The sequence below is a fragment of the Seriola aureovittata genome, chromosome 18 (assembly GCF_021018895.1).
Source record: "Seriola aureovittata isolate HTS-2021-v1 ecotype China chromosome 18, ASM2101889v1, whole genome shotgun sequence".
Taxonomy (NCBI): Eukaryota; Metazoa; Chordata; class Actinopteri; order Carangiformes; family Carangidae; genus Seriola; species Seriola aureovittata.
The window spans coordinates 4762047-4784971 of NC_079381.1; the positions used below are offsets into that span (position 1 = coordinate 4762047).

Below are 22925 nucleotides of genomic sequence, written 5' to 3' on the forward strand. Positions count from 1 at the left end.
CAGCAGCAGCAACAGCAGCCTGCAACGAGCTGTTATGGCTCTGCCTGCCTGCTGCACCACCGTAAACGGTCATGGTCCCATGGCCTGCCGGTGGTGTCGCTGTTATCTGCCTATTCAAGATGCTCCTGGACCACTGAAACACCTGTAAGAGCTGGACAGGTAGAAAAAGTGATATCTAACCGTTGTTTGTTCCCAGTTGTCTGTCAGCTAAAAATGAATTCCTACGTGTCTGTGGGCTCACATTTAACCCAGGTTAGCGCTGTTAACCTTTAGCTAACGTTAGCTAGCATATCACGGTTAACCGTTAGCTAACGTTAGCTAACGGTTAACCGTGATATGCTAGCTAACGCTAATCTTTTTTCCCCATAACAAATGTAAACGAAACTTAAAAAAAAAAAAACGCTTAATGACACTCGCCACCGTTGTTTCCTTTCTTCAGCTGAAACAAAAAATATTTAACCTGCTTTGAAATTAAAAATCGGAAGTAGCCAGTTGCGCCCCTGTTATCAGTCCTGCTAATCAAGCGATACTCAAATGAGTGGATACTGTATAGTAGTAAAGGGTAACAGGAAAGTTCATATTTTATATACTATAGCATGTGTCTCACTTGTGAACTTACAGTACTTTTCTGTTAAGTTCTGGCACCTTTAAATAACACTACAAAGCCATTATGATCTGCGCATCAGATTGTTATGGCTGTGTACTGTTACATAATGTAACTTAATTTTGATGAGACGCTCTTGAGCTTATTAATGTCTCATCATAATAATCAAAAGTGATGTTTATGAAGTGATTAACCACAGTCATTAACACAGTTGTTACTGAATATGAACACATTAACATGTCATCACACATAGGTGGTTTAATGTTAATTTATATTTTAAAGCATTGATGGGTTAGAACAGTTTCGATGACAGATATTTAAAATTAAAATGCAAATTTATGCAGAACAGGTTTCTATTTTTATTGTTTTCAGCTTTTTTGTGTAAAAGAAAATGACACAATACCTTGTCATTCCAGGCCTGTTATTCTTGTTGATAGGCTGGCATGTGTGATATGAAATTTAGTATCTAATCATGGCTGATACACTGAGTGCGAAGCAGGGTGGGTGGTGTTTGAAGGGCCCCTGGCATAATAATCTGGTGTCACTCAAACCCTGGTTGAGTAGATTGATCACATTGTTACGTGTCCTGTAACACATTCTCACCTAAGTCATGTGTACCCTTCCGTTGGAGCAGCCGTTACCGTGACAACAATATGTGACGGAGGATGGTGATGGTGCGGAGTAGTAACCATGGCATCCAGTCTGTTATTTGCCCTCTCTGCAGCCACGCAGCTCTTATCCCACACAAACAGCCTGCACGCTTCTGTAAAGCACAGGCTGTGAACGTTTGGCCGAATGTGGAGGCGTGTATGACACATTTTAATGACCCGAGCCAATCAAAACGCTCCAAAATATAGAGTGCAACGTGCAGAATCAGGTCATCAGAGAGTATCTGAGGTAACGTTATCACTCCGCTGCTGGCGTTAACTCATGTCACACAACCTATATTTCATGCCAGTCCAGTTCTCTGCTGCTCTAGTTCCTGAGAAGGCATCAATAATTTGTGGCCCTCATTCTCTCCCTGCATGGATGAAGGTATACTGAACATGTTCTGTCTGTAGTTGTATGGCATGCAGAGTGCACAGACTGAAGCCATTACTGGAATTAACGCACATTAATGTTTCATAGTTTCCCATTACACGGTTATCTCTTATCATGCAGAAACCCAGTGGCCTCGATTAAATGCACACTGCAGGTTCCAGTTTTTTCATGAGCCAGTCAGGGTCCATGTTCACCTGCACAGAACCTGTGATCTCAGCCGGTCTGCAGGTGGCGCTCTGCTGCAGGAGGACTGGTGGCATGATGCTGTTTGCACTTTATTGTCACTATTGTCCTATAACATCCACATTTAAACATTGTGATTGTGAGCATGTTAGCATGTTGACATTAGCATTTAGCTCAAAGCCTAAGTAGAGCCTCCAGAGTTGCTAACATGACTATAAGCCTGTTTAAAAATACATAAGGAGTGGGCCTGAGTATATTATGAAATCAAAAAATAATTTATAAACTATTGCTTCGTTAACAATCTGTATATGATTTCTGACATACTGCGTTATCATCTTGTACAAATGTATCTCAAAGTATATACAGTATATTAATTGCTTTTCCTGTTATAATACAGATAAGTGAGGATAATAAATGGTCTCTAAAACATCATGATATATCTGAGACCTTTTTATGTAACTCAGAAAATTACAAATGTTGAAATAGAGGTTTTCCCCTTTTTTTATTTAACCAATTATAATTACATTTATCTACAGTTAAATTACAATTTTCTCTTCTAGTTTGCCTTGATTAACAAAGTTTGTGATGAAAATTGGTATTCTGAAAAATCATCTGGAAAAATGGAGCAAAAAAAAAAAAGCTGGAATGAAAAAAAGTAGGATGAAAAAATAATGTTTTACAAATGTATTGGATTATTTCATAAGTTTATGGTTATATAACAAATTTGTATGGTATTTATTGGACTCCATAATAAATGACATGTACAGCAAGAGATCACTATTATAAACTGTTACTCATTCTGCCAACGAACTGAACAAAAGCACAATATCTGGGACAAGTCTGCAGAAACAGATTTATGTCCATGTTTCCCTTGACAGTGAAATCTCAGTATTAAACATGAACGATAATAAAAATTTTAATTGTTTAAAGATCACTCCCACCCTGAGAACAGAGTAGATCGAGTGTTTGATGATTGAAATCAAGATTTATGTTACAACCAGACATTTCCATACAAATAATAAATAATAATGCCTATCCTAAGTTGCTTGTTCTGTCTTCGGGCTGAGCCAGTGGTCTGGAGGGTTCCCAGAGGAAGGGTGGAGGGCCAGAGGGGACCTAACCTGCTGATCCCTCTGGCCAGCAAGTTACATACTGAGGAGATACTGTCATAACTGTATCATCATGCAAACATTACTCTGCATGCACTGCACATGACACATTCTGGTATCCTTCACTTATTTCTTAAAGCTCCATATTGTTGTTTACACAGACACAGGCAACCAGGAAATTAAACAGATGACCGATGGTTTGTGAGGATGGAAATTTAAACCAGTTGAAAACTAAAATTGTCTTTGGAACTGGATGAATGCAGAAATCCCTGGACATACAGTGATCCCTTGAAAACAGGCAAGAATCTTTTCTCAATCTCCTCTCTGGTCACAACCAAACTGTTCAGACTGTTTGCATTTACGCTTGAAAATAATTATGAGTCATTTTCTCTCATACTTAGATCCTTATTTGCTGAAGAAAGAACACTGATGGCTGCAGTCTGGTCATATGGACAAAATCACGGGAGAACTCACTTCTCCATCTGGTTTGAAGGTGTTCATGGTGTCCATAGTACCTCATTAAACTGAGATAACTGAGTGAGGAAAGTAGAGGAATGGACATGTACAGTACAAGACAACTGCAGAAAGGGAGAGAAAGAGAGAGGCAGAGAAAGAAAGTCTAACAGATGGATCACAAATGTGGAATAGAGAAAAAATTACAGCAAGGTCTAATCTCCCATATCCAACATGGTACATTCTTTTCTTCTCTACCTCTCATTGTCATTCCCTTCTGCAATGTCACTAGAGTGAAGGCGTCCAGAATTCAGATTCAACTTTTTTTTTTTTCCATTAATCGCTCATCAAAAAAAAAAAAAAAAATCTTTTTTTGCATTTGGGCAGGACACAGTGTCTCTGTTGTGCCTGCTTTAAATTCCTATGTGGCTCATTAACGTTTAAGTAAAACTGGTGTTCTCTGTATGACATAGTCATGTCATTTTTGACATGCACATGTAGGTAAGGCAGAATTACTTAATGTTCATATTCAAAAATACATAATGCCTGCAAGCTTTTGAGACCAGGCACAGTTTATATCATTTGTGTATTCAGGCCTCTCCTTAAACAGTGAAGCTTCCAGACATGCATGTTTTTGTGCAGCTCTAGCATACAATACGCAAAATAGTCAATGATATATTGTACACCATTTGGCCCAAAAGTATCTACATATGTCACACATATGTGGTTGTTGAACATGTCATTCAGTTAAATAAACCAGAGTTTACTGCTTGCAGGAGACCGGCTGTAAATAATGATCTCCATTGTCAAAGTCAGACCCATCCCTGCACCCGAGCTCTTCCCTGAGATGTTTTGTGACCATAGAACAACATCCTGCTCCTTGCCTTTGTGTTTCTTGAATGAGAACAGTGATACTCTTGTGGCTAACTGTAATGAAGCTGGTCAGTGACCAACTGGTGCAGATTTTCCCTGGAAATCAGTGCTGAATTCCTGCACACAGTTAGCTTAAATGCACAGTATGTTATTTTCTACCACTAGGGGTCTCTCAATCAAAACAATAAGAAAAGACAGAGTTTGGTGACATCATGAAGTAACATGGGATCATGGCAGTAGTTGTCTTCACCACCATTTCCATTATTCCAGTCAGCTACTGTTGGTGACGATTTCTTCATTGTCATTCAGGAGGTTTTTACCGTGAGCTGAATTAACTGCGAGGTCTCCTCTTCTCCAGAACTAACAAACCTGGTGATTAAAACAGATCAAAATAAAGCAGTTTCACGTTAAAAATCTGTGTTTCTCCAACATTGTTTGGTGAACACAGGAGGTGTAGTAGCCTAGCTGACACTAATGAAACATACCATTACCATGATTTAAAGTGATGATTTGAAATATATAAATGATATATATACATAGGTCTAGTCTTTGTTTTTGGACATTTTAAAGCAGAAAAGTTACACATTATAACTTTAAAATGTATCATTGTCATTTTATACTGACTGTGTGTGAGAGTCACAGCTTTCACCCATTCTCCTTTGCTCCTCTTCATAATAATTAAGAGTCCACCATTTGTTCTCAGCCAGCCTTCAGTTATTAATGCCATAACCACAAGAGGCTGCTCTCAAAAAAATGAAAATGTAAACATAATTTGTTTTTAAGTGTTTGACCAAATGGTCATGCTTTTCTTCTCAAAGACTCTTCTTCCTTCTCCTCTCCCATTGATTAATCTTCATCTGCCTAACTTTTCTTCCTCAACCTCGCAGTCTTCTCACCAGCCATCCCTCCTCTCCTTCTTTACCCCCACCCTCCCTCCCACTAGCTCATCACTCACCTTCTTTTTCTCCTCCTCCTCTCTGTCCCAGACCTCACTCTTTCTCCTCCTCCTTGCTCTGTTATCCAGACACACACACACATCCCAGTGGAGAGTCTGCAGTGTGCTGCCAGTCTGTGAGCTGGAGAGACACTCAGGCGACACTCACATCAGAGAAGTCTTCAAAAACAAACTTTTGTTGCAACTTCTTGTATTTTCCCAACTGTGGATGCAAGACCTACTTTTGCTTTTCTTATTTCCTCCAGAAGTCAAGTTTATTTCCACAGAGAGCTGCAATGCTTCCATTCTACCTCTTGACTTTTGCTGGTGAGTACTTTTATTAATGGTTGTGCCGGTGCTGGTGCATGAGGGCATGTTTCTGTTAATGCCAGTTGCTATGATTCATAGTTACCATTCCCTCCCTGTAATGTCTCTCCTCTCTCTTTTTCTCTGTCTGTGCTCAAAGCCACCATCCAAGCCTACATCCAGCTGTTGCCAGGCTCCTGCAACTTTGAATCAAACACCTGCGGATACACGTCAGATACCGACTTTATGAGGTGGACCCTGCACAAAGATGGTACTGGAAGACTTTAATGGATGCCACACTGCATCTACAGTCCTCTTTTTTAAATTTAGTTAAGGGCCTTGTGATGAGTGTAGACTGTATCATGGCTTTTTTAGCAGCAGTTACAGGTTTAACTATGATGCTGCCGTTGTTTTGGTGCTGACTTTGGCCATACCACTGAAGCACACTGGTGAAAAGAAGCCCATCTGTTCTGCATTGATTCCAGCATCCCAGTCTGAACATCTGGAGTCAGTGAAATAACACATTCAGGCATTCTCTCTGGGTTGGTAGAGCAGCTGATACGGATGAGTACGGAGCACACCCATATCTTAGTTATGTCATTGTCTATTTATGTGACGTGATCAAAGCCAACAGATGTCTGCAAATAAGATTATTTGTACATGATTTAATCAATGCCATTACTCTGTTGCAGAAACAACACCCTCATTTGCTGTAGCTGTAATTAGATCTAATACACATGTAGACTCTTTTGTGGAGAGCTAATTCCTTGCAGGAAGTTTTTCGAAAGATCTGACTGCAGGTGTCTTGTTGCACTAGCAGCAGGATCCACTTGTGACATGAATGGGGCCTGTTTTAAGAGGTGGAGGTTATGTGGATGTTAGAAAACACTCTCAGATCTTTAGCCCAGTCTTACTCATACAAAGCCTATCCCTAAATTTAACCAACTTTCAGAATCTGATAATCCTAAATTTGGAAGGCCTGTCACACTAGACTCTTGGTGAATGATGCACCAGACTTGGTTCAAGAACTTGTCTGATTCCATACTCCCAAATCCTAGTCAAATCAGGCAGCCATATTCGGGCAAGAACCAGAATACATCTCATCCCGGAAAATATCTGAGTGAGCTGAGCCAAGACAAACTTCCTCATCTCTAAACTAAAGCCAGAATCATCATCATCATTTTTAACCTTGTATCCATGTGCGTTAACTTTGGAGATGGAGTCAGGGGTGATTAACCTAGCTTAGCATAAAGACTGAAAGTAGGGGGATACAGCTAGATTGTTCCAGTGCATAAATCCACTTAAAATCACAAAGAAGAGTTTTCATGTTTCTGTTTGTGTAAAGATTAAACAAGAAAGATAAAATATGTTAATATCAGCTGTAGAGGTGGTAGAGGGCATGTTCTTGAACTGCTAACCAGGCTAGCTGCTTATCCTCTTGCCTTCAGTCTCTTAGACTAACAGTGTCCCGATTCCAGCTGTGCATATAACCCACAGACATCTTATACCCAGTGACATAGTGGTAACCAAAGGAGTAGAAATAGCCAAGTCATTGAGAAGTAACTGCAACCAAACAACCTGATTCATTATCAGTTCATTTATTGGCTGTTTTTCCTGATAAATTAATCATTAATTTGGTTTATAAAATGTGAGAAATAATGAGAAATGTCATTCACTAGTTAACAGAGCCTGTAATGATATACTGTTTGTTTTGTATGAGCAGCTATCATAAAAAGGAACTATAACAAAAAAATATATATAACAGTATAACTTGAGAAGCTCAAACAAGCAAATGTCTGATATTTTTACTCTGACATTAGTTACATTTTACGAATGTGGATCAATCTCTTGATTGATTGACTGATTGACTTCAGCACTGTTTAAAGGTACAATCAGAGCTCACTTGGATATATCCTGCACTGTGGTTCTCATGCCTAACCAACTCTCATCCAAACCCTTTTGATTAGTGCAGACTTCCTCCAAGCATGCCACTGTCCTGCTGCTGCAGTAACTACTGTGTCTGCAGCCAGACCCTGTTGGAAAAAACTTCTTAATAGGACTTTTTTTTTTTTCCACCGTTTCTTGCTCATACTTGTCTGAAAATTGCTCTGCTGTTGCAGCCTGTCTCACTTTCTGTCTTTCCCCTGGGAAATGTCAACCACTTTCTCTTTTCCTGTTTCCATCCTTGTTGCTGTTGCTGCCGGCTTGTTAAAAAGATCAGGGTAGTTGGTGCGTTAATGGTGTGCTCAGCTCCTGCTCATTTATTCTCCTCTCTCAATCCTCTTTTCCCTTTCTGTGCTCACTGCAGCACGTCTGATGCTCTAACACAAGTGAGTACATGTCTTATATATTTCAGTTTTTCTCATCTAAATCCAAATGAGGCTCAGACACTAATTAAACCAAGGAGGCACATCCAGTTTGAGTGAGTCAATGTTATAATTAAGTGTTTTAAATTCCAATTCAGTGTCTAAATACAAACATTTGCAACCAATTGCAGTTTACTGGCAAAAAAGAAGAACAGCTTAAATTTAAGGTGAAATGAGCTCAGCCATGGTGTGTGTGTGTGTGTGTGTGTGTGTGTGTGTGTGTGTGTGTGTGTGTGTGTGTGTGTGTGTGTGTGTGTGTGTGTGTGTGTGTGTGTGTGTGTGTGTTTGAATACACATGTGTTGGTCAGGATATAGGAGCCCTGGGGCAACAGGGCATTCCACCAGGACAAATAATAAATGACAGACCAGTGAGGAAAGCTCAGAACTCCCTGGAGCAGAAAAGAAGCTAAGATTTGCTGTTATTGTGAGAGCTGAGGTGGATTTCATGTTGCACCAAGTCAGAGTATTTTCACTCTGGACAAACATCCTGATGCAAAATGTCTTCTGTGATTCTGTGAATTTGTGTAGCTTGTTTCAGAAAAATGTTTGAGTAGAAACAGTTCAGTTTTTAACATGTTTTAATTTCCTTTCCTACTTTAAAGAGAAACTGCTTTACTTTTCTGAATCCAAGGACGATGCTGCAGGGCACACCGGTTCAATTGTGTGCCAATATTATGATCAATTAAGTTGAAATTCAGTCAGTTCAATTGTTTCTAAAGTGCAGATTGCTGCTCAGATGTAAACCTTGTGTCCAGAGTGAAATATATCAACAGCCACTGGATAAATTGTCTGATCTTGATTTTTCTTCTGGCTCCATCATCAGGTCAAATTTTCAACTTATTTGTCATGACAAATACCTGCAAAATGGCATACCCATCAGCCTCTGCTGCACTTTGTGATCATTGGTAATGAGCAAATGTTAGCATGCTAACACACTAAACTGCTGTGGTGAAAATGGAAGTCATAAGCCGCTAAATAGCAGCAAGCTAGGATTCAGCTCAAAGCACCTCTGAGCCTGCAGCGTCACACAGCTGCTAGCAAGACTGTAGAGTCGTCTGGAAACAACTTTGTTGCTTGTTGCTTGTTGCTGTGATCTTGGCAGTGCTCATTAGCAAGTACCTCACTCATTAGCAGTCATTGTGTAACCTATGTAACCTGTGACTTTCTCTGAGAATTTATGGATTTTGTGTTTTGCAGTTTTTAATAATCTTCTCCAGAAACATTTATCCAGGCTGGTCCTCTTGTTCGCATCACTTCTTTGTTTTTTTATTTTGTTTTTTGGCAAATTACTACAGAGCTTAAGGTTGAATTTCAACATGATTTGTATCAAGTTTACATTTTCCAACTTATGACCCCCTCCCATAGCTGCTAAATTAAGGTGCTGACTGCCCAATCTCTTTTATAGCTGACAGATGCTGACAGATGGCATTCAACCACTGATATGAAAATTCTCCAGTGTATTATGATGCAGAAACTGAGAAAAATAGATGCAGCCATGAAGTTTACAGTAGATTAAATTTAAGAAATAGACCATATTTTCTTTGGGTATACAACTCAAAGATTTACTGCATTACTGGACTGCCTGATTCATTTAAACCTTTTTAAGGTTTCAGTTGTATACTCTGCTGTGCAGTAAACCTGGATTATTAATATGAAAGGGTGTTCTTTTTAAAAATGATTTAGATGATGCATAGATCATGTTTATGTTACTTTATAACACTAGATATGAGTGGAAACCTGAGAGATAGAAAAAAATGATAGTCAGCATCCAAAATCCTTTGGTGTACCAGTGTTTGTTTGTTTGTTTGTTTGTTTGTTTTATAGGAAAAAAGATCTCATGCTATTGTCAAATAAAGTGAAGCTGACAATATTTTTGTCCCTCAAACATTGTTTTTTTTTTTTTTTTTTAGTAGCAATCTTCACAATTTAAAAAAAATCCCTCACCTTTTTGTTTCAGGCCGTTTTATCGCAGTGGATGGAGGCTTGACTGAAGACCAGAGCTATGAGATAGGTGCAGGTGACAGACCGCAGAGAGAGATCATAGGGGTCCTGCTGAGTCCACCTCTGGACCAGGGCGAGTGGAGCTGCCTGAGGCTCGTCTACCAGATCATAGGGTCAGGAAGCCTGGAGGTCCTGCAGCGTATGGAAGGAAGGAGCTTTGACAGGCCGCTGTGGAGCAGCCAGGCGCCCTCTGACAGCTGGGTCATCTCAAGCATGGACCTGCACAACAATACCGAGCCTTACAGGGTAAAACACTTAATAGAGTCCTTTGTTTAAAAAGGAGACCAGCTTAAAATGATAACAAGGCTGAAGTCCATAGCTCCTCTAATGGTCCTTGGTGGTTTTTTATGTTTAATTTATTCCATGATATAATAATCTTGGATGAAACAAACGGCATACTGACAGTTTAACTGTTCTCACAGCCTCAACAGTGGCGCTAAAAATGTCATGTTTATGCTGATGATAGCACTGAAGAAAAGGTCATACCCTTTCCAAGATGGAAAGTGATGCAATTGGAAGTTTTAGCTTAATCGCCAGAAAAGGGCAGGAGGACACAGAAATATTAGATAGCATGAATCATCTGGGGAAATTAATATAAATAGCAAATATGCTGTAAGTCTGGCTGTTAGTTTCTCAGACATCATAGATGAAAGTGGATGAAAACTCACTAACCTGGTTGGGAATCATTCAAAAAAAAAAAAACACAGAACAAAAACATAGTAGCAGTTAACAGTCATGCACAACTATAAATCCAGTTTTAAATATGATGGAGTGTAACGGCCGCAGTTAGAAAACAAAAACAAAGAGATTTTGAGGCCATGATGTTATGACAATAAAAGTGTAAATAAAAAAATAAAAAAAGAATATTAGTCTTTATACCTCCAGAATATTCATAGTTTCAATAAAAAGTAACATTTCAATTTGTTTACCAGAAAACTCTGTCACAGACTGCTTTATGAGGCAAACTGAAATTAGGCCACAAGCAGCATGACTGTACGATCCTCTGATCCTGGTAGATTTACTAAATTAGCACCGCATTCATTTACTAATTATTTACTATTTATTGAATGCCATCAAAGATTGCAAGTGCACTGCGTCACAGCAATGCATATTTATTGCTGCTGACTTTCCAACCCTCTTTGTTAAAAAAGCAGAAAACATTTCATGCTGTTGTTGTTAGGATGACAGATATAGGTTGACATTACACATGCAGGCCCACATTGAGGCCAATATGAAGTGTGTGGAGAAGCGCACACACCTACACCGACACACATTATCTAAACACTGGGTGGGAACAGTACAGCATATGTTTATATTATATGCAGAGGCAGAGCTGACTCCGACAGGGTCATGACCTACATGATGGTAAGCCAGGTCTGTGCTATGTGAGGGCCCCTCAGCGCATAAACATATTTCAGTCCAGACTGAGGTGAAAAAAATCAATATGTCAGAGGTTCAAACTTCCCACTGAGAAAATGTTCTGACAGTTACTTCACTCAGACCCTCCAACACATTCTCACAGCACTAACTGTGATGAGAATGACTCACTAACTAAAGTTTCAAATGACTGTCACAGAAATGACCATGGTTACACTCTTGTTTTGGCAAAATATTATTTGTCCATTGAAGGAAGAGGTTAGGAATTTGGGAAGCTAGGCTAGCTGTTCCCCCTGTTTTCAGCTTTTAACTATGATAACCACGATCTTATTTTAACACAAAGACATGAGAGTGATATCAATCTTCTAATCTAGGTCTTAGAAAGAAATTTAATTAATATATTTCCCAAAATTATATTACATAAAAATGAAAGGCTGGATGGAAGGTAGCTATAGCTACATCTGGTACAAAGCATCTCATCAATGCTTGATGCATGGCTTTGAGCGTGAAATATGGCAAGATCATAGTGCTACGGAGCTTTTTAGCCTCTTTTAGCTTATCATTTTGGTTTTATGACATGTGCTGGATATTTCAGTCTCAGTTCCCCTTGATTTCTGATAACACCACTCTACTTCACCTGCCCAACAACAGGTAGCGACTAGCATTAGCTGCTGAGGAAAATGGAGCATCTAATAGCTAAAGAGCGAGATATTTTTCTCAGGAGTTGGTGGAGACCAAAGTGGAGCTAAAAGAAAGTGAATGTATGTCGGACAGTGTTTTCTCTTGTCCACAATTTTTAACACACGTATTAATGAAAACATGTATTCATCTAAATAAGTGCAAATTAAATCTGAGACTCAAATGTACTTTGCCCTGACCTTGTGTTATAACAAGCATGTTTCTGCTCTGTGTCATCTCTTCTTTTATTGCTGCTCACAAGAGCTTTGAAAGTAAATTACATATCATTACATTTCATGCATGCACTCTCTCTGACCTTACAAACCGTAGCTCACTGTCTATGATGTAATTTACGTGCAACTCTGAATCCCTGGATTCAGGTGGTTACTGACCATGTGTTTTTGATTAGGTTGTCATCGAAGGTAAACCTGGACAGAGTGATGGAAGCAGCGTGGCTATCTTTGAGATCCACATCAGCCCTGGATACTGCCTGGGTCAGTGACCTCACACATCCACTGATCAGCCAGAACACTGAAATCAGTCAGTTGAATGCTGCGGCTGATTAGTGTACATCACTCACTTTCTTAAAACAAAAAGGAAAAAAAAACATGTATGAATGGCTGGATGAAGATCATCTGTGCTCTGTTCCTTAAACTTACACGCAGACACACATGAACATATCTGGTACATTATAACGTTACAACAGCATGAGAGCCTTCTGCACCCGCACCCATAACAGCAGCTGATTTCTCCTTTTTTCTGCATCCAGACTGTGATTTTGAGGAGTCTCATCTGTGTGGATACAGTAACCAGTGGAACGCCAATGTAAACTGGTATGTGGGAGGAGGTGGGGCCCAGCTCCTTCAAAACAGCATGCCAAATGACCACACATACAACAACAGGACGGGTGAGTGAGATTTACATTATATTCATACAAAGATGTTTCCTGCAGGTTTTTATTTTGGATGAAATGAGTCTGATGTACTCGGGATAGGCAACAACTTCTCAGTCTCAAGTCCTACCCCATTTGTTCCTACCAAAGGGTGACTGCAGGATTTTTAACCTGTGCCTTGTTTTCCTGTGTTTTGGCTGTAAATGATTCATAGGGGCAAAAACCTTATCAATCAGTCCACTATTCAGCAAGGACGGTATACACAGCTGCTGCAGTTTAATCAAATGGTCAATTTGTCAACTAAAAGTCCATGTTTTTGCCACTGTTCTGGTTCAGGGTGTTGTTATAAATATCTAGCAACATTATGGATAGGATTCCTAAAGATATACAACGTTAAGTTAAAGAGTATGATCCTTTTTGTTAACAAGAAACAGCCTTTATATCACTCTGTGTAAAGCCACCACACTCCATTGATAAAAACAGTCATTTTACCCCATGCAACATGGGAGTTGCTGGTCCACTGCTTCCTCGATCGTTAGTTTGTTTGTGTTATTGTGTGACTTTCAGTCGTGGAGAGCTACTCAGATCCTTTACTTAAGTATAAATATTACACAATTACACAAACAAAACTGATTCCACAGGTGAACAGACGTCCTGTAAAGTCTCAGACATGTCATGATAAGACTGACCACACCAAGATTTTATTATCTACATTTAAACATGCAACAAGGAGCTTCTTCAGATTGAAATATAGTCATTTTAATGCTGTTGAAAGAATGGTTATATGTAACCCAGACTTTCAGTATTGATTTTGATGTCTAGACATCTGTTGACCTGAAATTCATTAAATCAGTTTTTAATATAATCTACAACCAGATTTTTATTTAAACTCTCCCTCAGGTCAAATCATGTACGTGGACTCCATCTACGCCAAGACCTTCAAAGAAGTGGCCAAACTGGTGTCTCCTATGACTACGGTGCCGATGTCCGGCTGCCTGAATTTTCAGTACCAGCGGAGCGAGGAGGGAGGGAACCTGTTCTCTGTTTTCACCCGGGACCGACTGGGCCAGTACCAGGAGCTGTGGAGGGCGGGGTCAGAAAACCAGAGTGAATGGAGTGAGATGCTTGGAGAGTGGATACCTGTGCAGGTGGACCTGAAGGCACCATACTCTGTGCAGGTGAGCATGTGAACATGTTACAGTATATCACACTTATGTACATATTATTTTAAAGTTCTACATCATGACGTTTACATAAACAGATTCTGAGGTGAGACGATACATAACAGAGTATTCCTCTTACAAATGAAACATGGAATGAAGTAGAATGAACTCACAGTTGCAGGAGACTGAGGGGTTTTGCTGCTACAGCCTCACTTGGTCTGGTATGACCAGTAGCTTGTGACGGCTAATGTCAGCTAATATAAAGAAATTTAAGAAAGATGTTTAATTTCACTGACTTAATGACTCTTCTCTACCATTGCTACTGTTACACTACATGTAAGCTCAGTCAAATCACCTAATGATGACATCTTTAAAGCAACTAATTGAAGATAACTATGGGAAATGTAGCTAAACTCATTGTGGCATTTCCCTGTCCCCTAATTGTCACTTGTGGCCTCAGTGGCTGCTGTTTGGCAAAAGATAGATAGTCTTGCTTTAACTCATGATTTTCTACCAGTATAGTATTAGACTCTTAGAGGATTTAACAAAACATTTATCCCAACTGAAGACGCTTTATAGTCTGATCTATGATGTGCTGATACAAAGTTGTTGCACAGGAATAGATAAACAGATAAAAAAACAATGATGTTGCAATTCGGTGTGTTTCTCAACCCACCATGATCATTATCTGTTTCTTGACGAATATCATCAAAAGTGCAACAAACTTCAGCTGTGAGTTTTGACCTTCAGGTTGTTGGCACTGTGGTAAGATGTTACACAGAGCTGAAGACAAAGCTTCAAACAGTCAGCAGTAATTGTGTTCATGAGGCCATACTAGATTCATTTTTGCTTTTTCATCCACTTAGTTTTACATCATGAATCAAATACATAGATAAAATAAGAAAAGTGCTAATACCACAAAATTGTACATACTTACATTCCCATGTGTGTATGCATCTGCGTGCACTTGATTGCATGCAGCTTTGTTTATTAGCGACTGTCTCCATGTGTCTGTCTGCCCCTTTAGGTGGTCTTTGAAGTAGCATTTAACAGTCCAAGAGGCGGACGAGTTGCACTTGATGATATTTCCTTTTCTCCAGAGTTTTGCAGCACAGACACTGGTGAGCTGCAGACACAGTCAGTCATTGTTAATTCTGAACAGGCATGTTTAAATGCTACCATTCAAATAGCCACATTTATGATAGAATACTTTCTGAGTGAAAATATTAAACCTCATTTTCAGATTGAGGAGGATTAATAAATACAGAGGGCAGAAAGTCAGGAGGTGGAAGATAGTGACTGAGGGAAAGAAAAGGAAAGAAGGGGGGAGCTAGGACAGAAGGGAGAGAGTGAGTTAGGAAGGAAAAAAGAAAGGAAGGAGGGAGGGATCAAACAAATTAATTCATGAAAGAGTGAAGAAGAAATGGAAGGAAGAACAAAGGAATAAATGAACAAATATGTGAATAAATGAATGCAGAAATGCAGGGGAGGGAGGGATAAAGCAAAGAAGGAAGGACAAAAACATGCACAGAATATATGATCAGCTTAAAAATCTTTATCAAACCCTGGAGGTTTAAATGATGTGTGGATAAAAGTGGTGATATGGACATCATGGGCACCAAGGGGTTAAACAAAAGGTTTCATCCCTAAAGATGAATATGCAACTTAAATTTCATGGCTATGTATAGTATGCAGCTGCTAGTGGAGAGGTCAGGGGGGTCACTAAATATCCATATCAAATGTGAAGCTTGCTTGTATTTGTGGAAATAGATAAAAACACAATATGATACCAAAGTCATTAAAACATGAAAATCGCTGTAGAGCTCACAGAAGTGCTGATTCAGTACGTTTCTCCACAGAGCCGACCTTCGACCCCTCCATCGCCAACTGTGATTTTGAGTCAGGTTTGTGCCAGTACACCCAGGACCAGGTGATGGGGTCTTCGTGGAGGAGAGTGTCTGTGAAGCCCAACATATTCAGGAATGGAGACCACACCACAGGAGCAGGTGGGAAAACAACAACTGATAATGGATATTATAACATTAAAACCTGCATTAAAGGAGCTATTTGTTAGTTTGGCTATTGCTACATAGCCAGCGTTAGCGTAAACAGCTGTTTACTTACCAGTCTAGAAGAAATGTAGTGAGTTCAGCTGTCTCAAAAGGTGGAAAGCAACAGAAATGTGAACTCTTCTCTCCATCACATCTTTTCTTCTACTGATGTTAGCATGCTAACCAGCTAGCCCCGGCCTCTCTCATCGTTTTCTGATAGCAATTCACTGTAGCCTCCAATCTGCCCTGAAGATGCCGTGCTGCTAGGAAGGCGTATTCTAGCCTTTTATATTATAAACACAACGATGGCCAAGGCTCTTGTCAAGCAACAATCACCACCACCTGCTTTCGGCACCTGCATGTTCGGCGGCAGAGAAAACGAACAAATATCCCCTTTATGCAGCTATAATCAATATTTTTTCTATAACTTAAGCCAGTGACAATGTGAAAACAATGTGACAAGGTGGAAGGGCTTGTGCCCTGATAATTTTGTCAGGAGTTGATAGACACTAAAAGACAAAAATATTGGAATATATTTATGAGGTGGACACAAAAACAACTCCAATGAGATGATAATGTTGTGTCTGCTGCACTTGTATGGAGGCAATTTTTGCTAACATGCTAGGCAAAACAACTTTGTATGGTGTTGGTTCGTTTTGATTTTTTTTCTGCCCCCTTGTGTTCAAAAAATCCATGCATGCAGCTCTAGGACGCATCTGGGGTGAAGAAAACAGGATTCAAAGCTGGAAAACATTTGAAAACTGTTAAAGTTAAGATCAGTGCCCAACGTGAGTGGTGATGGGAACATTAATGGCAAGCAGATTCCAAGGAAGTGAGAGTTTCTCAAGAAAATAAAAGCTGTCTTCTCCTTCCAGGGTCTTTCCTGTTGGCTCACTCATGGCTGAGCCCGCGCAGCGGCTACATGAGCCGCCTGATCAGTCCAACTCTCCCTGGGAACATGAAGTACTGCCTGAGATTTTACTTTTCTCTGAGGGGTGAGCGGCACCCCACAACTCTCCAGATTGAAGGATATTTACTAAGATTTGTTTAGTTTTTTCCTATGTGGTGGTGTTTGAATCTATGTGTGAATTCTTTGCTGTGATTTATTTTACTGACTCACCAACCACAAATAACTCTGGCAACTGCAGGTTACAACCAGACGGACCAGGCTCTGGCTGTGTATCTGCAGCAAAGCAGCAGCCAGGAGAAGATCTGGACTCAGGGGGAGAGGTCCAGAGGAATCTGGATCGCAACGGACATCACCTTCCAAACATCGCAGCCTGCCAAGGTCAGAGGACAGGAAGTGTAACACTGAAGTAACACTGAAGAGGATGTGTGAAAAAATAAACAAGGGCATAAACAAACAGAGGGAAGAAAGAAAGAAGAAAGGAGAGAAGAGAGTGACAGAAAGGAAAGGAGTGAAGGAGGGAAGGAAAGAGCAAATAAGAGAATGAATGAATGATGGAAAAAATAAAAACATGTACAGAAGACAAAAACAAAAATGGACAAAAAAGTAAAGGAAGAGAAAGAAAAAATTTGAAAAATTCAATGAATAAAGAAAAAGATGAAGGAAGAAAGAAGGAAATGTAATAAAGGGACCGTTACAGTAAAAGGGAAAGGAAGTATTTCAAAGAAAACTGAATCTATTTCAGTCAACTCAAATAAAAAGGTGATAAATCAATAAAATGATGAGGAAAGGAAAGCAATTAAAAGAATGCAGGGCAGAAAGGACAAACAGTCTAAGCAAGAAATAACAAATAAAAAAACCAAATCACTAGTCGTCTCTTTAAAAACGTTGCTGTGTGCCCTGATGTTTGAGTCTCTTCCATCATTTACTAACCAGCTGCTGTTAGAGGACACAGTATCACCATCATGTGTTCTGCGTGATGAGAATTAATTTATGCTGATGCCACAGCGCTCAAAGGCTTTCCCCACAATAACTTCATGTTTTTTTTCTAAAACACTCAGCAAGACCTCCTTCCTTCCTCATGTGGGATTTCAGAGTCTCACACAAATATCTGAGCAGAAAGAAACAACCACAACAAAGTGTCTCAGGCTTTGGTTCTGTTCTGTTTGAGGCTGCTCTGTGAACCATTAATGGTCATAAAACTGCTGAATTCCTCTGGTACGGTGCAGCTGATGAGGACGCCGCTGCTTCTTGTTTTGCTCTTCAGGTGGTTTTCATCAGCACCTGCAGGAGCTTTTGGGACTGCGGCTCCGTGGCTCTGGATGACATCAGCGTGAGCCTCGGGGACTGTGAGCTGACAGCAGGTAACAACTGCTGAATTAGTTCACTTCATCGTCAGACAGTCATCCATATATTTGTACCGCACTGTAAACAATACAATTCTTTCTGGTTAGATGTTAGCTGCATGTCATTGGCTTTGTACCCGTACTGTGCACAATGATAATAAGGTCAAATCTAATGTCTAAATTGCTATTTTTATAATAGAATCAGTTTTTATGTGTATTTTGCATCAACAGTCATGCAGATTAGCTGATAGCAGTCATGAGTTCTGGAGAAAACCTAAATCTTTTCCTGGGAATCGAGGCTGGATTATTAACTTGGCAACACAAGAAACAAACACAATGATGAAGGCCAAAAGTTAGAGCACGATACCTGTCAGCTTTTTAGGGAATGTGCAAGTGTGATATCAACTACAAACTACTTGTACCGTGATATGTTTGGGTACAATTATTGTACTGTGCAAAGAACATCCAACGTGCACGGGGGGGGGGGGCTGCACGACCTCTGTGGTCAAATACAGGTCATCCAGATGTTGTGGTTTGAGCAACACTCCCAATCACTACCGACGAGGTGAGGACAAACTGATCAGAAATGAACCCAATCTGATGTTTCCAGTTAATCGAGGGATTCAAACTGTCAGTATTAAGGTTATCAGCCTGGATCACTGCCACTGCGTCACTGTTAGTTTCCAAAGTTACAGTGTTGATTCAAAGTCTTATCTAATGTGACTAAAACATCTGAGTTTCAGGAGTAAACATAGATATTAAATGTCCACAGATTTTCAAGTTAAAAATGGGATCAGATTAATATTAAATTCTGAGTGAGTTGAGAGAGAAGAAGACAAAGGATAAAGATCAACTTCACAATAAAAACCTCCCGAACATAAAGGACCTTCTTTTTCCCGTTACAGGTTTGCTGTCGTCTCCTCTGCCTGGACACTGTGACTTTGAAACAGGACTGTGTGGTTACACTCAGGACAAGGACACTGATGCTGGTGACTGGGAGTGGAGGAGAGGACCCACCCCCACCTCCTATACAGGTCCCAGAGGGGACCACACCACGGGACTCGGTGAGGGTCTCCTCCACCTCAACCCTTTTATTCTGTAACACAAAAATACACAAAAACTCTTTGAGGTGCTGTTGAGACAGGACGACTGTAATCAGACAAACCTGCTGACTTTTGATTGACAGGATACTACCTGCACATGGAGGCGTCATCCATGCTGCCCGGTCAGAGTGTCCGGCTGCTGTCCCGCCCTCTGAGGGGCTCGAGGGGGCCTCAGTGCCTGCGCTTCTACTACCATATGTACGGCTCCAGCACGGGCCAGCTAAGCGTTCACCTCGACAAGGACGGAGAGGACGTGTTGCTGTGGCAACGCAGTGGCGAGCAGAGCATTGCCTGGCTGAGGGCCAGAGTAGAGTATCAGTGTGACAGCCAGCATCAGGCAAGACTGGGACCAAATCTCTCCAAGCTGTTTTTTTTATTATAGATAATTTTATATTTTAAGTCTGTGGGCTGGACATGGGCCACTTTGACTAGAGCTGTGGTTCTCACCCCGTTTGGCTTAAACTGAAACATAGTCACAACTCACAGGCTGCTACAGGCTACTAAGTGGTAAACACTACAACTAAAGTGCGTAGCCTGGACCAATGCCACAGGAAATTTACAGTTCAGGCTATAAATGTGTCGTAAAAATTAGTTATTGACTTTTCTCAGAGCGTCTTTATCTTTAGAGGAACCACAGCTTTAGACATTCAAAATCTAAGAACTTGAATTGCGTTCATCACTAAGCCTGACTGACATATTGGATGCTTTCCATTTGGCTTAAATGGATCCTTCACAGGATCTATAGAAACAGCACAAACGCACAAACTCTCTGTGAACGACTGCAGGTACAGTAAGTGAGTGTGATATTGTTTTGGTTCAGGCTGGATATTATAGGACTATTAGCAATTGTGACTTGGTTGCTATTTGAAGTATTAAGTATTTGGACCAACTTTTTCCTGGATGAGCCAAGATACACATGGAGCCAAAGATTAAAAAAAAAAGAGAGAGATAGGGTTAGTGGAGTTAGGTGAAGTTGTAAAAGTGTTTAAGATTTATTGATGCTGAGGATTACATACACATTTAAGAATTTTTATCTTATGAATCAATGTCATGAATAACCATAGAGCCGCTGTTGGTGCTGTTATTCAATGTCAAGTTTGTAGTTTCCACAGAAATCTGGCCTTTTACTATCTGAAAAGCTTCTATGTTGCAGTCTGGAAAAGAAAACATCTGCTGAGGATACACCTGTGATAGCTCTCTCTAAGCTCCTCCAGGAGCCTCCTCTCCTCGGTGCTGGTACAGGGTTTTTGTCAGTTTTGGCAGATCCTTGATCCATTTCTGAGTCACTTGCTGGAGGATGGAGGAGCAAGGATGGGAGGAAGAATGAGCAGAATGGAAAGCACCGTCTTACTCTGTTTTGGGGGCTTAAATAAGATGCTGCCGCAACAAAGGCTGCTTCAATTGTTAGTGGGCAAGCTAACAATTGTGAGAGCTTTTCAATTCAAAAGTGAGGCCAGCTTTTCAATTTTCCCATAAAGATGTCTCCTGAACTCTCAGTGGTAAACATTCAGTATTTGCTCTGCACATTTGTCGTTACTTCTTCCTTTTACTTATTTTAATCTGTCACCTTGACAGGGCTCCGCTTCTTGACTCACACGTAAAACTGTCCAAATCACATGCTTCAGTCTCTGATTCTGTTGCCTTCTCTCAGCTGATTTATTTATACTTCAAGACACATCTCTAGTCTAACGTGAGGTCAAAGACTCTCTCACACATTTCAAACATGTTTGCTAAGACAAGACCAAAACTCAGCCCCACCCCTTCCCTCTATCACAGCTGATCATCACCTGATTAATCACAATAAATCATAGATCCAATGACAAATCCAAAATGATTACTTAGAATTCAAATTCAAATCATAAGTTAGAAGGATTTACATCAATTAATTAACAGATTTGCGAAAATATAATTAGTATTAAATACAAAAAATGGCTCTAACAGCATCCATGCAGCCAACAGGAAGAATGATCTTTTTTCTCGGGTCACTATCAGACCTTTGTAGAGGTTTGCTCTCCACTGCTTTCTTGTTGGATCAATATGAGACATTAACAATATGTGTGTTTCTGTCCCATAAAATATCTGGCAACTTCTAAAAGAATCTGAATTATAATTGTTTCTCTTTGTCTCTTTGAACCAGATTGTGTTTGAAGCAACCAGAGGTTCATCAGTGAGGAGTGACATCGCCATTGATGACATTGTCTTGGAAGGTGGACCTTGCCCAGGTAAACTGAGGCTGAGGATTAAACATCCGACAAAGATATTAAAACAGTCGGGAAGTCATTTAAGATCTGTAGCGGCCTCCTGATTTCTTTCTTCCTCCTGCAGAAAACGAGATTCGGGCCACCGTGGGAACTTCCAATGAGATTGAGTAGAGGGGAAGAGGAGAGCCGCTGTGTAGGATGCATGAACATTGTTATTTTTGCACATTACAAACCAAAGCATTGTCCACTCCTGACTCCTACATGTCAATCTGAACTTGTAGGAATGAATTATGGGTAAAACTTTTCATGTAGTTCTACTTTCATGGAGCAACACATATCAGTTGTGTCATAGTCAGCATTTCTCTCTGCACTGTAGCAACAGAGAGTGTTAAACTGTGTTTGTCTTCACATTTATATGCATTAGATTAATGCTCATCGCTCAAATAAAGTGAGACAGTTATCCAACATGTCTTTCTGTTTTTCTTTTCATCATTAACTGCTGAGTTCAGATTCACTCACCAGGTGGGAAAACAGCTTAGCCTGATCTTCAAATGAGAAAGTGCAGTGTCTTCTCATTCCTATGGAAATATACGTTAGATGAAGTAATCTGCAAACACTGCCGTGCACTCTGAGGAAGACGGTTAAAGGAATAGTTCAACCTCTTTTTGTTTTGGTACTCAACCAAAATGCGTCTTTAGTACATACTGTAGTATTGAAAACTCATTCTCTTATTTCTTATCCGCTGATCAGACAGTTTCTGACATTTTAATTTTGCCGATTTAAACAAAGTTATTTTATGGTTGCTTGTGTTTAGAAAACATTCATCATTTTGTGTAATGAAAAAAAAGGTTGTTTTGCATCATCACTGAAACTCAGACGTCATGACACGAATATTGAAAAATTTGGACCAACTTACACTTACAATGACACAGAGCATATGTTAACATACAAAGATAATTATTATTATTATAGATGAGACAAAAAACTGAATTTTTAGTCAGAACTCACAGCTGCAGTCACTGTATCCAAGTATTCGTAGGCATACAGAGCAGGAGACCTACAGATGACAACTGCAAGTTGAGGCTCTGCTTGAGAAAGTACAAATTAATTTCATCTGAAGCATTAAACAAGCAACGTGAATAAAACACGACATTTGACATATCAAATATATATAAAAAAACATTTGATGATGACAATGCTACACTAGTGATATTTTACAGTTGTACAAAGAACTTGTCAGTCCTCTCTGGCAGACAAACTATATAGAAATACTTTATTTCTGGCATTTCTGTAATTCAGTTTCTTCTTTGTTACTGATCGACAGTAACTACTGGTCT

At 39.9% G+C, this 22925-nt stretch overlaps 1 protein-coding gene across 3 annotated transcripts; it reads left to right on the top strand.

Moving 5' to 3' along the window:
- Window positions 1-8: 8 nt before the first annotated feature.
- Window positions 9-22053, top strand: LOC130186007 (MAM domain-containing protein 2-like). Of its 3 annotated transcripts, none has more exons than XM_056402692.1 (18): window positions 9-144; window positions 3099-3235; window positions 3339-3430; window positions 5464-5524; window positions 5664-5774; window positions 9827-10116; window positions 12335-12419; window positions 12695-12832; window positions 13718-13995; window positions 15008-15101; window positions 15840-15986; window positions 16907-17026; window positions 17180-17319; window positions 18206-18302; window positions 19190-19348; window positions 19471-19724; window positions 21525-21609; window positions 21713-22053. In XM_056402692.1, exons 3-18 carry the CDS (start codon window positions 3386-3388, stop codon window positions 21757-21759), a joined length of 2151 nt encoding a protein of 716 aa, XP_056258667.1. In that variant the 5' UTR covers window positions 9-144; window positions 3099-3235; window positions 3339-3385; the 3' UTR covers window positions 21760-22053. The 3 variants fall into 3 exon arrangements, with proteins under 3 accessions (XP_056258667.1, XP_056258666.1, XP_056258665.1); XM_056402691.1 differs by having other exon boundaries at window positions 20-159; XM_056402690.1 differs by lacking the exons at window positions 9-144; window positions 3099-3235 and having other exon boundaries at window positions 3348-3430; window positions 5207-5524.
- Window positions 22054-22925: the final 872 nt, after the last annotated feature.